Source organism: Notothenia rossii (assembly GCF_949606895.1).
Source record: "Notothenia rossii genome assembly, chromosome: 3".
NCBI lineage: Eukaryota > Metazoa > Chordata > Actinopteri > Perciformes > Nototheniidae > Notothenia > Notothenia rossii.
Window position 1 is genome coordinate 43,859,962 of NC_136901.1, and position 15,138 is coordinate 43,875,099.

The 15,138-nt window shown below is 40.5% G+C and overlaps 1 protein-coding gene across 1 annotated transcript in view; it reads right to left on the reverse strand.

Annotated features, from left to right (window-relative positions):
* Window positions 1-464: 464 nt before the first annotated feature.
* Window positions 465-15,138, reverse strand: part of LOC307032585 (tripartite motif-containing protein 2-like) — a 16,288-nt gene continuing 1,614 nt past the window's right edge. The window contains exons 2-14 of the mRNA XM_079670674.1: window positions 12,954-13,381; window positions 12,552-12,703; window positions 10,775-10,955; window positions 9,655-9,914; window positions 9,054-9,192; window positions 7,892-8,077; window positions 7,472-7,667; window positions 7,285-7,388; window positions 5,403-5,570; window positions 5,113-5,281; window positions 4,584-4,654; window positions 4,333-4,473; window positions 465-4,249 (exon numbers count right to left, since the gene is read on the reverse strand). Coding sequence (XP_079526800.1) covers window positions 4,097-4,249; window positions 4,333-4,473; window positions 4,584-4,654; window positions 5,113-5,281; window positions 5,403-5,570; window positions 7,285-7,388; window positions 7,472-7,667; window positions 7,892-8,077; window positions 9,054-9,192; window positions 9,655-9,914; window positions 10,775-10,955; window positions 12,552-12,703; window positions 12,954-13,055 — 2,022 coding nt within the window. The 5' untranslated portion in view covers window positions 13,056-13,381 and the 3' untranslated portion in view covers window positions 465-4,096. The remainder of the gene's footprint in view (window positions 4,250-4,332; window positions 4,474-4,583; window positions 4,655-5,112; window positions 5,282-5,402; window positions 5,571-7,284; window positions 7,389-7,471; window positions 7,668-7,891; window positions 8,078-9,053; window positions 9,193-9,654; window positions 9,915-10,774; window positions 10,956-12,551; window positions 12,704-12,953; window positions 13,382-15,138) is intronic.

Below are 15,138 nucleotides of genomic sequence, written 5' to 3' on the forward strand. Positions count from 1 at the left end.
AGGTTTTGGTAATGCCAAATGTATTTTGTAGATGGATCTTATATTGTGTGTTGAGTAGTTGTATGGGTTGTAAATCAGTTTCACATGTTCGGGGTGATATATATATTGAATTTCTAGGAATTTTCCAGGTGTATTTATTGACATGATATTTATAATAGAAAATGCCTGTGCTCAGACATGTGGAAAAATGCAAAACAATTGTTTCCAAATGCATGCAGATCACATTCAGCAGCTATTGGTCATGCAAATGACAGAATAAACAACGACTACTGTGTGTATAATGTAGTGTTTGTGTTTATGATTTGTTATGTGAGTTATCTAGAAGTTCATTCATGGTGTGATCCTGGTGGTTTGATATAAAATGCATATCGTTATTCATATCTCACTGAAGTCTCGTTTCTGATCATTTAACAATGAGCATAATGTGTGTTTCACGTTTTCAAGGTCTTAAAAAAGATTACACATTGAAGTTTGGAGGTTATTTAGGAATCAATGCTTTATTGTAGAGTTGAGTGTGGGAGTGAATATTAGAGAGACAGTCCATAACAGTTAACAGACATGACATATAGTAAATATAGAGAGAGAGAGCAGGCATGTGACAATGAAAGATTTCATTAGTTTAAGGACTGTGTTTCAAAACACCACATATCAATATGAGAGAAAAGAAAAACCTTTATTGGTACAATAGTTTTCCTTGAGTGGTGGAAATCCAACAATGATACACACCCAATCCATGTAGGAATAGGAATGTATTGTTCCGAAGTTACCACAAATGGATGTGTACTCGTTTGAATTGTGTTTGAAATGGTCATCAACTATCTCTTAGTTATTTTTGCATTACATTTCAAGATTACTGAGAAGGCAATTCCATCAAATCAACTTTGAAACGACATTCATGTTTTACTGACAGTAAGGCTGAATCTCCAGCAAACAAGGCCCAGATTTCTTTTAGAAACACCAGAAATCTCCTCCCAGCTGGTGATCAGCACTATTTGAGATTCAGCAGCACTATTGGGCGCTAAAACAAAGTCAGAGAATGCACTTTTAACTGACAATCAGAAGAATTATGGAAAATACATGAAATCCTTTTCGGGACTCTGACAGTTCATTTAAATCAAAATGGTCTCATTGAACATAGCACATGTTTGGTTTTAGCTATCCGTGAAAGAGCATTGTTAGCATTCAGCATTGAAACCGAGGACCATAAAAAGCCATAACTAGATGGACTTTTTCTTACAAAATTTAAAGTATTAAATCTTCAAAATAAATGTCCTTACTTGGACAGATTGTAGTTTATAAGTGTGGCCTTTGTACTCTGCTGTATTCTGAGCAACAGCTAACTTATTAGCTTTTTGCCAAACATGTCTATTGATTTCAGTCAGAAATGAAATGCTAACAAGCTGTTTTCTTATTAGCTAGCTTCATTATTTTCCCAACACAGAATCGCGACTTTCATCTGACAAATAAAAATAAAACAAAACTTGAAATGCTGATTTTTCCGCTCACAACAGTCAGTATAAAATGTATCAAATACCAACAATCATATTTTGATTCAACATAACAGACAAGATGTACAGAAAGAAGAAATATAATGGGCACTTGAGAATTTCAATGCACATGGTAGAACACAATCAGATGGAGAAAGAAAAAAAGAGAAAGATATCAATGGCAAAATATATGAATAAATAAATAGATTAATAAATATTATGAAGCAATAACTAACATAAAGTGTTCTATTCGATCACGCGTGTTAGCCAAACATGTTCTGTATATTACAGGTATAACTGAGTGCGCATGTGAATAACTTAAATGCTTTTGTTGCCTATTCAACAATCAATGTAAATGCTTTTTGAATTACTTCTATTGAATAGCACTTTACCAAAACTCTTTTTTAAATGCTTTTGCAACGTAACATTGGTCTTGCGTCCTTTGTTGTAAATGCAGGAGTTTATGAACTGTTTTTATGAAATTGGATCCTACAGTTTAAACCAGTAAGTTTGATGAAGACAATCACATAATACAGAGGCATGCTGATTGGACACTGATCCATTGTTTTATGGAAGATGACAGAACGAAAGAATCATCTTGTTTTTGGCTATTGAAATGAGATTGTATCTGTTCCTTGTTTTTCAACATTTTACACGATATTATTTAAATGTGTTCTCACAAATATATAGGATAGATTTATAGACCTTCTTTTTCTCCTTTGAAACAGATTTCTCATGGGAAAAATATATTACCACTCAAACCAAGCACAGACAAGGCCGTGGTGCCTTCGTGTCAATCAACCAATTGAACCAGTCATACAGACAATCAGCATCAGAGCCAAGCAATCCTTTATAACGATGAATCTATTGCCTAGGACTTGTAAAGATTACTAGCATATGACAAGAAACTCAATTTAAACATTCTATAATCAGACAATCCTAACGGCCCGTCCACACACAAGCATGAAATAAATCTTGAAAAATCTTGATGCTGGGCGTGTCTTAAGCTTGGCGATTTTTTGCGAGCAACGCGACCAACAACCAATCACATGAATCTCCCACCCCGACATACAAAGCAATAGCAATGTTAAAACGAAGTAAACTGGATATAAACTCTCCAAACAGGCGAAAACCTACCAGTTTCACCCACTGTCTCTGCCACCTCCCTCCATGCCTGGTTCCTCCGGTTTGTATCCCGGTAAATGGTTCTGGTCGTAAAGAACCGGGTGATTTGCTACCGTAATTTCTCGTTTGGAATATGAGGAAATGAACTGCGGTCTGGCTCTCACAGCTTGAACGCGGTTTGATTGTCTAGCGCTTGTACTGGCGGGATTTGCATAAACGGGATTTGATTGGCTGATGCCAGCTTCGAAAGCATCGGGAGCATCAAAAGTTGAACATTGCTCAACTTTTGATGCTCACGATGCTTGCAAAGCCATGCTCCGCTCCCCATAAAGACAGTTCGGCGAAGATTAAAAATCTTCTACGTCACCCCATTCAAGTGAATGGGCGAAGCTTTGAAAGATTTTTTTCATGCCTGTGTGTGGACGGGCCGTAATGTACAAACAAAGGACAGCAAGCTAAAAGAAGCCTAGTGTCTCAGTCAAACAATATTTTATCATCACCATCGCAAGTCAATCTTTAGTCAACATTATAGTCCATTTTAACCTGGCTGGATGAGGATTCCCTTCTCAAGTGATTTCTTGTTGCATATTTACGGATTTTAACGTTCACTAGTCTTTTTCTGCTGGAAGTAATTTGCTCAAGGGCGACCGGACAAGCTCTAAAAGTTGCTAGCTAATGTTAGCTTCAACATGTTAGAGTTGATTCGCAAATGTAATCGACAGCGTCAGAACCGTTTTGTTCATGTGTGGTAATGACCTGAATGTCAAACTACGACGTAGACCTCTTTTAGCTTAGCGGCTATCATTTGGCTATTGCATACATCACAAGGCAGAATATTAGAACACCTTTCATCTTCCGATCAATTCCCTTCAACACAAAGGCCTTTATTTATACACTCACACCTTTGATACTTCTTTAATCCTCTTCTCCATTTTGGGTTTAGGAAGTTGTGGTTTCCAAGACGTTTTTCACCTCCTCTTGCAACCTGTCTTTGTTCTTCCTCCATTTTCCTTTTCTAATAATGCCCCACTGGGAGAAAGAGGGACTTATAGAGAGTGACATCCTGAATCAGTTGTTACATAACTGTTTTTACTCCATCCTGCATGATTCTAAGATATTTCCCTTGAATCCACCATCTTTCCATTTTCCCTCTGTCTTCATCTCTCTTCAAACGTTAGGAATATGTAGTTCAAAGACCAATCGTTGTCCCACCGTTATCTGTGATTCACCGTTTCACACGATAGCTGATGATGGAACTTTATCCTAATCTTTAAAGATGAGAAAACTAGATCAAAGTTTCGTTGTGGTCTGTTGATGTAATGATGGGTAATCCTTCTTCTTTGCTTCTTCCTTTTTCGTACCCATCCCTTGTTCCAATGTGATGGTAGAGGTTCATGCAATTATTCCTAGAAATGTGACGACGTGCACCATCTCCCTTCACTCCAACAACCACTCCCTCCAACCGCCATTCCTCCAATCCTCCATTATTGCAGGTAGCGATAGACTTTGAAGCAGTGGTTTCCAGAGTCTGCCACGACCACATGTCCGTCTGAGGTCAAAGCCAGACCCTGGGGTCCGTACAGAGGGTCCGCGGACGTGTTGATGTAGGATAGAAAGGATCCGCTACCGTCAAACACCTGGAAATGTTTCAACAGAGCGAGAACATTTGGTTTCTGCACAAACTCCCAAAGTAAGTGCTTCTTGTTATTCCATTCTGTACCTGTATTCTGCTGTTTCCCCAGTCGGCTACGATGATGTTCCCATTGACGTCCACGGCTACACCAGTGGGAGCGTTGAACTGGCCGTTTCCCTCACCATTAGAGCCAAATTTCATCACCAGCTCGCCCTCCGGAGTGAAAACCTGACAGAGACAGAAAACAGAGATCAAGATCCAAATTCAAAGTGTTCTTGAGCAACAAACTTTAAAACTAACGGGATCGTTCAGGTAGTCTGCAGTAATGAAGGCTTTACCTTCACAGAGTGGTTGTGGAAGTCAGTCACGATGATTTCGTTGTTCTTGTTCACTGCTGCAAAGTGCGGACCTTTGAACAGAAACACAGATTGTGCTTTCAGTTCAAACTTCATCTTGCATTTAAAATGCTTTCAGTTATTAGTCGTCAGCGGGGAACATCACCTGTATTCAGATCTCCTCGCTCAGAACACTAACTGCTTTCAGTTTTTACATTTTAAGCAGTATCTCATCTCCTTTAAGTGTGTACATTTTAACAGGATTAGTGCTTTGTGAGACTATACTTTATCTGCCACAACAAGTACTTCTAATGTGTATACTTCATCTTACAACTCAACTTCTTGAAGTAGCTAAGAGGTCAACTGTTCGAAAAAATAATTCTATTGATAGTCAGTTCTTGGACAAACAAAGTAGTCGTTCATCCATGGAGTTAAACATTCGAAAGATCGTAAGTCTATGAACCGTTAATCGTTGGCCTCATTGTGTTGTGGCTCCTTCATTAACTTCCAGACTATCTCTTTGAAACTCTACCTGCAAACTGCTTGTCACCGTTTCCTCGACTTCCGAACTTGGAGACGAGCTTGCCGGTCAGCTGGAAGATGAAGACGGTGCACGCTTTGTTGTCAACCACGATCACGTGACCTTCCTGGTCCACCGTCACGCCCTTTGGCCCCATCAGTCTACCGGAGCCAAGCTTTGTCTAGATGGAGAGAACATACGAGAAGGAAAATACATTCAACAAAACACAAGAGTTTGAACACATTTTCTGTACGTCAGATAATCCAGTCCAGTTCCTTCCTACAGAGCTCAAAGCCACAGACCTTGTACTTCCCCTCGCTGGAGAAGATGCTGACCCACTTGTTGTCGTAGTCGGCGATGATGATATCACCGGTGGGATGCACGGCCACGCCGGTGGGACGCTGCAGCTGGCCTGGAGAGCGCCCCCGAACACCGAAACGACTCTTAAATTCCCCCTCATTGGAGAAAATCTGGACAGGAAAAACATTGGTTACAACTCATATAGACTAAATGCATACCTTCATTTAACCTTAACCATAGTCTCAAATCTGTGCCCTCAAAGGGCCATTTGGAGAAGTGAAGCCCAGACATTTAGCTGATGCTTTTATCAAAAGGGACTTACAATAAATGCAGTTGAACATAAAAGAAACAAACTCAAAGCAGCAATTATCCTGCAGGTAAATCAGCTTTAAATAAGCCGAACCATTTACGAATTTGATGCATTAGTTACCGTTAAGCCACATCTTTTTAAGCATTAGCTTGAAAAGAGCCAAAACATTTTAAGAGGTAGCGGATTAGCCTCAAGTCCTGGTGCTTTAGCATCAAATGTTCAGGGTGGTGCATGATACCCCCTTCTACCCACTAGACCAGGGGTCTGCAACCTTTTTGACCAAAAGAGCCATTTTGCTCCTTTTTCCCCAAATTTTTTTTGTCTGGAGCCGCAAAACATATTTCATAGCTTGATAGCTAATAAAGTTGTATTTATTGTTATATCAGACCAAAACTATTTTTTTTTTGCATTTATTAGGCTATTTATTACATTATATAAAACTGTTAACCTCTAATAAGAAACAAAGAACTCCTATAAGGAGAATTAGAAATAATACACAGGCCTACTTTAAAATAAATTAAACACAGCACTTGAGGAGTCATCTGCACAAGGAAAAAAAAATATCATTAAAATGGGCCCACTTTGAAATAAATAAAACATATAGCTGCACCCTAAAAAGAGTTAAAGGTAGGTAAGAATGGAAAAACCAGCTCGAGTGCGCTAGAATTTGAAAATACACAACCGGAACAAATATGCCTCTTCCTTCAGACTTTGTCACAGAGTCCCTCCTCCAACACACACGAATGCACACATGACCAATGAGGGCACGAGATAAGTTTGTGCACAGATGGAAGGCTGACAGGCAGGTAGGCCATCCAATCATTTTAGCCCGGCCGGCTAAAATGATTGGTTGTGCTTTTTACAGCGCAACGGCTTCCACAGATTAATTTGTTTATGTATTTATTGTCAAAGCATTTAATATATTCATTGCTATCGGGACGTTAAGAGCATTCCATGGAATATAACAAAAACTGTTTTCTAAAATAAATGACATACCCCATTGAATTATGACTGAAGATCGTCAGCTGTCTTCCTCCCCCGTGTTGTTCCTCGACACGTAAAGGCTGCAGCACCTTTGACAACTTCTCTCCACATATCAAACATACCGGTAAACCAGCATCGTTTGCTGTGAAAGCATATAACTCTGTCCGCACAGAATTAAATCCTCTGTTCCTCCGGTACTTTTCTTTGATTTATCCATAGTTCGCTCATCGAGCCGGGGGTCAGGTTATTCGCCTCCAAGAAAAGGCGCTCGCGCGGTACCGTAGCAGGATGTGACGTATATTTTAATTGACCTAATTAAAACCGTTTTGTTTTTTATTTATGTGTCACAGTATCACCTCAAAATACAAGATACGAAACATTTTCAACCATGCAACAAAATATAAATAGTCCTACAAATACTTTTATTTTATTTCCTTCTTATCTTTGTCTAAACTCAAGGGAGCCAGAGCAGAGGGCTTAAAGGGCCGCATGCGGCCCGAGGGCCGCGGGTTGCCGACCCCTGCACTAGACTAATGAGCTTAACCTTTTTAAAGTACAACATTTGTATACATTAGTTGGAGGTGCTTTACCTGGACACACTGATTGTTGCTGTCAGCTATCAGTATCCTGCCACTGGAGGAAGCAGCCACTCCTTGCAGGTTGGTGAACTCTCCTTTATTCCTCCCCTTCGATCCTGCAGAAAACGTAAGTTCAAGCCTAAAGAAGTCTGGAAATGTACGCTAGACATTTTGTATTTGCTGTAATGTGATGATGTACCGATCCTGAAGATCAGGTCGTCCTCAATGGGGTTCTGGGTCTTGCGTCTCGGGGTCCCCAAGGCGCTGCTCGCCCTCTTGGAGCCCTTCTTCTTCTGGCCGGGGGACTTCCCTCGTCTCTTTGCCCCCTCAGAGGAGCCCGTGGAGGGGGTGGCGTAGGCTGCAGAGTTGGTGGCTGTGGTGGTGGAGGGGGACACCTGCAGATGGACGCAATATTTAATTTTACTTTCTGTTCTTGTATATATCATATTCTATTTACATGTATATAGACTTCTTGTACTATTTTCTTTTTTTGTATTTTTGTATTGTATTATATATGTTGCATTGTTGGAGGAGCTCAGCTCATAACAATTTCATTGCCATTTCTACACTGAAGCTTTGAGCATAGGCCAATAAAACCTTTTTAAATAGGACCACCCACCTCCACATCGGCCTCCAGGAACTTGTTGACGTTCAGCCTGAAGGGGCTTCCTTTGATATGCTGGTCGTACAGACGGAGAGCCAATGAGAAGTCGCCCTCCTTCGGCACCGTGTAAACAAACTCGTATGTCCCATTCTTGTGGTCCAAAATCTCCCCGTCCACGATGCTGCCGTCCGGGGTGAAGACCTGGATCACACCCACACGTCAGGTTATATATATATACTACATTTTACATTTATATTCAATCTAATTATTAATATTCCATGCCTCACATACTCATGTATTTATTAGGGCTAATTATTAAATTAATCGCACATTTTGTATCTGTTCAAAATTTACCTTAGAGGAATATTCTTCAAGTTTTGAATACTCTTATCAACATATGAGTGGACAAATATGCTTTAGGCAAATGTTTTTTTATTATCATTGGAACAATGACAAATATTCTCCTGAATATTCTCAACACAACAACCTGGAACCTCTCTCTCTCTTACACTCTCTCCCAACCCTGTGTACTTCTCTGCACTGAGCCAGTTGCTCAAACAGACAAGCCTGTTTACAGTTGTCGGTGAAATGCCGCTCCTCTGTCTTCATAACAGTCAAAGCATGAGACTGAAGTTCCCAAAGGGGTCAAAATAATGCGCTGTGATGTGCAGTCGACACGTTGGATGCGATCCCAATGATCTCATGCAGCCCCTCGTCCTCCACAATGTTAAGCTGTAGACACCCATTTAGCTGTTGCTGTTGTTGTCCAGGCGTCTCCCCGGCAAACTTTCAAGCGTGGTCTGCCGCAAGCGAGAGGCAGGAGGGGGGCTGTCAGCATCAGCTGTGCTGCTTGGCCTTTTTTTGTATCCATATCTCTCGCTAGAATCTTCCACCATCCAACTAACAACAACGACAACAACAACGTCAAGCCTTTGGGCTCTGAAATTACGGGGCGGGCAGAGGGCAAATACACATGCGTTAATCGCACGTTAAAATCATTAGTGGCATTAAAAAAAATGTGCGTTAATACGTTAACTTGACAGCCCTAGTATATATAATAACTTGCTTTATATTTGTTACTGTACATTTTGTAATTCAACATTTATATTTTCTACTAAATATATATGTTGGTGTTTCCACAGAATTGCATAAAATGTTAAGTGTAAAAAAAGCCGACCTCGGCGGACATGATGGCGTTTCCGCTCTTGCACGCTCCCCCCGACTTGTCTCTCGTCACAATGGTCACCGAGGCAGGATGTCCCACAATGCACTGCTCCAAACCGGCGCCCATGGCCTCGCTCTGGCTCGCCACCGCGCTGAGGAAGATGAGGACGGTCACATGGTAAGAACATTTGCATTTTATCGAGTATTTGATCAAGTATTTAACGTTTTAACGGTGCCATTTCTTACATTTACAAGACAACACTACGTTAGAAAACCTTTCCCTCTCCTGTAGCGTGTTCTATAGGTGTGTGTGCATGTGAATGGTCTGCAGGGGCTAAAATCCCAAAGTTATGGAACATAGTGACATCACGACAGAACATTCATGCTCCAATTGGCTGGCGAGTTAGGGTTAGGGTCTAACCTAACCCTAACCCTAAGTTTTCAAATATATTTAAAAGAAATCTCAAACATTCAAACTCAACACTCAAAAAAGGATGGATGGAGGACGCTCCTCCGGACTTTCAAGCCTTCATACTTTAATTATAATCCTGCTCCACCTCTGAAAGTGTGGTTCTAATCTAAAACGCTTCTCTATCCTGCATGTTTTGTGTCACCTGGTGGTGACGATGGTGCCCAGGTTGTGGATGCTCTTGCGCATGCCGTCGGTCTCCAGGATGAGGTCCAGCTGGTCGTTCTCCTGCGGCTCACAGGTCAGGCGGAGGCCGGTCAGATCCCCGAGTCTCTGCTGCAGCTGCTGCTCCGCCTGCAGCCCGGCGGCACACGCCTCCCCAGAGAGGGCCTCCTCCGCCTGGGAGAGGGAGGCCGAGAGGGCCCCTTCCCCCAGGACCAGGCTCTCCACCTGGGCCTGGAGCACCTGCACACACGGGGAAGAAAAGTATATAATAATGAAAAATAGGATAGAAACTGTCGGGGTTGGGGTAATAATACCCAAATTCAGTACAGAGACAGGAAGGAGGGTTTCAAAGTTTTAACAAAAAGCGAGGTTTATTCAAAAGCTGATAACAAACAAAGAATAAGAAACACTAACCACACAATAAGACAATCAGGCAGAGGAGGGAAATAAAGACAGGAAGGCCAACACAGGAAGTAAGACCAGACACAAGGAGGGAAAACGTTTCTAAATAAGGTGGAAAATCACAACATAAACCCAAAACCATGACAGAAATTCTTTAAAAACATGGTTTATTTAAAATCTAAGAAGTCAAAAGTATTTCGTCATTCAAAAAATAAGTCAAATACTTTGCACTATATTTCATTCAAAGTAAAAAAAGGTAAAAAAATAAGTCCTAGTAAATAATTTCCAGAAAAATAGGATGGAAAATTCAAATGTGTATTTTTCAAAAGTAACATCAAAGTCTGGAAATAAAAACGAATTCAAAACTTTAAATATATACATCTTGAAAGAAGGCAAAGTGTTGTATTTTGAGAAACGTCAATGAAAAAAGTTGAAAAATCTTGAATTGTTTGTCGAGAAACAGTAAAAAACTAAAAAAGCCTAAAAATATTTAGAAATAAATCGAAGTCATAGTATGTATAAAAACACGTCAAGTCACATTATAATATGTGTAATTAATCCAAAAAGTTACTGGAGCACCTGGAGACACATGTTGAAAATATCATACAAAATGTGAAAAAATAGTTTGTATAAAAACACGTCACATTATAATATGTATAGTTAACCGATGAGTCACGTGGTATCTGGTGTGTTCTCACCTTCTGCTTCAGGCCGTAGGTGACCTCCAGCTCCATCAGCAGGACGCTCTTTCTGACGTCCAGCTGCTTGTGAAGATCCTCGAAACTCGATTGGATGTCCTCGTCGATAGAAGCTCTCTGATTGGTCAGCTGCAGAAGGATCTCCCGGACAAAAGACAAGGCGTCCGAGATCTCAGGGAGTCTATAGAGATAGAACGCATAGAGTCTGTTAGTCATCAGGGAGATAAATACAAGTCTGTTTCATTTCATGCATCAGAAAATCCAGAGGTGAGAGACTTTTTACAATGTATTCGTCTATAGCAGGGATGGGCGAATGGTGGCCCCCACCTCCTCTTTTTGCGGCCCTCAGATTAATTTATAAACAACGTAATTAATAAAAAATAAAAAAATATTTGTTTTACTTGTAGTACTGATACCGCCCACTAGACTCCTAGTTACGTCGCGAGCTGCGTATATGATTTCAAATACCGCAAAATAATCTGTGACGCATTTATGTGTATTTTGTTTGTTTCCCGGGGAAACCCTCACAAGAAACACCGGCTGTTCTTATGCCTGCTGTGACGTTTTGCCTCTTGTAATTATGCCTTTACAAGCTCAAAAGTTGTATTTATCATCTGAATTTGGCGAAACAAGTTTAGTATTCTTAAAACAAAGACTTTGTTTATTTGAAATCAGATGAAAACAAACTGTCACGGACCCTGCTGTGTTATCTATGATTACTACGCTTTTCATTCATAATTTCAGCGGGAGGGAGGGAGGGGGAGTGGTGCTGAGGAACAGCAGAGTGCAGGCTGACAGGTGTCTGTGTGGACATTCCCCTTATTGAGACACCTAAGTGTTTTAGGTTCAAGTTAGACAACTAATGTCTGGGTTAGTGTTCATGACTTCATGTGTATGTCATCTTAATGGTTAATCTTAATGCACACACTTTTTCCGTGCTTTCCAATAGTTTAAAATACTTTTATTCCACTGTTTAATAACCTGTTCAATACAAACATGCCACTTGTAAAAATGAAATAACATTTCTGTGAACTGATATTTGTTTAGTGAGCTTATTAGAGGATGTTCCCTTTGATTTAAAATGTCAATGAAGATGTCAGACTTAGTATATTTGTTAATAATTACATACAACACATGGAATTTATGTGTCTGTGTTCCAAGTGAATCTGCGGCCCCCTGGTGGCCAGTACATCAATTATGTGCCCCCCACCACCATCAAAGTTGCTCATCCCTGGTCTATAGAGGTAGGAGTGTATAGAGTGTGTCTATAGAGATAGGAGTGTATAGAGTGTGTCTATAGAGATAGGAGTGTATAGAGTGTGTTAGTCTATAGAGATAGGAGTGTATAGAGTGTGTTAGTCTATAGAGATAGGAGTGTATAGAGTCTGTTAGTCTATAGAGATAGGAGTGTATAGAGTGTGTTAGTCTATAGAGATAGGAGTGTATAGAGTCTGTTAGCTATAGAGATAGGAGTGTATAGAGTGTGTCTATAGAGATAGGAGTGTATAGAATGTGTTAGTCTATAGAGATAGGAGTGTATAGAGTGTGTTAGTCTATAGAGATAGGACTGTATAGAGTCTGTTAGTCTATAGAGATAGGAGTGTATAGAGTGTGTCTATAGAGATAGGAGTGTATAGAGTGTGTTAGTCTATAGAGATAGGAGTGTATAGAGTGTGTTAGTCTATAGAGATAGGAGTGTATAGAGTGTGTCTATAGAGATAGGAGTGTATAGAGTGTATTTGTCTATAGAGATAGGTGTGTATAGAGTGCGTCCCACCTGCTGTAAGCGGCCCCCTGCTGTTCCTGCAGGACGCTGCGCTGTTGCTCCAGGATCAGCTCGAGGGGCTTCTGGTCGTGCTGCTGGTTGTGCTCCTGCACACACTCCTCACACAACACACACTCACAGGACGAGCAGTACACCTCCGCCACCTGCAGGGGGACGGGATACAGGTTATCCCAGGTTATGTAATAATAAACAATAAACAATTTAATAAAATACATTTAAAATAATAATAATAATAATAATAACAAGAACTAAAATAATTAAAATATGATAAAGGAAAACATTTATAATAATAATATTAACTGAAGAATAATAATAATATTACAATCTCAAATAATTTAAATAATAATAACATAAAGCATAAATAATAACGCATAAAGCCTGTTTCATTCTTACCTTCCCTGCATGCTGGGGGCAAGCGTTCCTCCCGGGGGGCGGGACCTCCAGGACGGTGCACTCCTCACTGCTGCTCTCTGGGGAGTGCTGATGGGGATCCATCTGGGGGGAAAACACCCCTTATTGCACCCCTTGTTTGGGGGCCGGTTACTTTTTCTGTCAAAGTGTGATTATCTCAGCGTAGAGCCATGAACGCCTCGTCTCTGCAGGACTTCTGAGGTGTTTCTCAGGTGTTTTTTCGGTGGATTTTAAGGTCAAAATGTGCAGGATTTATCTCTTAAGTGTACATTTACATTCCTGTAGGAGTCCTGGTATCCATGTAAAACGTCCTGCTGCTTCCATGGGTTGCAATAAACCCCAAATGTTGATTCTCATTCAGTAGGAAAGTACCAGGTTTTGATTCACAGAGGGTTCAAACGGAAGACGGCCTGCAGAGAAAACAGAGGAAAGGGATTAGGAGGAAACAGAAAAACACTGTTCAGGTGTATATCAGTATGTAGTGTCTCTACTTTAAAGAGTCCTCTCCTGCTGATGTTCAGGTGTATATCAGTATGTCGTGTCTCTACTTTAAAGAGTCCTCTCCTGCTGATGCTCAGGTGTATATCAGTATGTCGGGTCTCTACTTTAAAGAGTCCTCTCCTGCTGATGTTCAGGTGTATATCAGTATGTAGTGTCTCTACTTTAAAGAGTCCTCTCCTGCTGATGTTCGGGTGTATATCAGTATGTAGTGTCTCTACTTTAAAGAGTCCTCTCCTGCTGATGTTCAGGTGTATATCAGTATGTAGTGTCTCTACTTTAAAGAGTCCTCTCCTGCTGATGTTCAGGTGTATATCAGTATGTAGTGTCTCTGCTTTAAAGAGTCCTCTCCTGCTGATGTTCAGGTGTATATCAGTATGTAGTGTCTCTACTTTAAAGAGTCCTCTCCTGCTGATGTCCAGGTGTATATCAGTATGTAGTGTCTCTACTTTAAAGAGTCCTCTCCTGCTGATGTTCAGGTGTATATCAGTATGTAGTGTCTCTACTTTAAAGAGTCCTCTCCTGCTGATGTTCAGGTGTATATCAGTATGTAGTGTCTCTACTTTAAAGAGTCCTCTCCTGCTGATGTTCAGGTGTATATCAGTATGTAGTGTCTCTACTTTAAAGAGTTCTCTCATGCTGATGTTCAGGTGTATATCAGTATGTAGTGTCTCTACTTTAAAGAGTCCTTTTAATCAATACAATTTAATTTAGATTGTATTTTGAGAATGTGTCCATACAGTATAGTGCAATGAACATAAAACCACTGTAGGAATTCCCATATGTTCCTTCCAATCGGATCAATGCACCCCCCTCATGTTCTCCCAGATGGTATGTTCAGCAGGCTGAGGAGCAGATGGTTTGATCCACAGACGGGGAGGGATGAGGGAGGAGGTATAAAGGGAGACGGGGAGAAGAGATGAAGGAATGTAGGTCAAACCAAAATCTTCAAAGTGATGGAGAGAAAGCAAGGGAAGGCGGGGGGGGGGGGGTAAGGATGTGGTTTCCACGGTAACAGACTACATAAAAGAGAGGGGGGAAGTGAAGAAGTATTAGTAATCCCTAAATACTGGATTTAGCTTGTGTGTGTGTGTGTGTGTGTGTGTGTGTGTGTGTGTGTGTGTGTGTGTGTGTGTGTGTGTGTGTGTGTGTGTGTGTGTGTGTGTGTGTGTGTGTGTGTGTGTGTGTGTGTGTGTGTGTGTGTGTGTGTGTGTGTGTGTGTGTGTGTGTTGTTATTAATAATGTATTATCTTATTTGTTTACATACATTTTAGAAACAAAAGTCAGTTATTATAATGACAGTTATTATTATTATTATATTATTTTATTTTATTACTTTTTTTAGATAAGTCATGAAATAATTTTTCACATATTATATTATTATTAGTTATATTCCCATGAATCATTTATAAAGGGGAGGGATTATGGATATGAGGCACACACACACATACAAACACATGTGCACACACACACACACACACAAACATACCATGTATACATCACTTCAGGGGACATCACATTGACTTACATGCATTTCCTGGAGACTTATCCTAACCCTAACCAAGTCTTCACCCTAAAGAGAGGATTTAGGTCCCCACAAGGATGGCAATGCTAGGCCACATAAACACACACACACACACACACACACACACACACACACACACACACA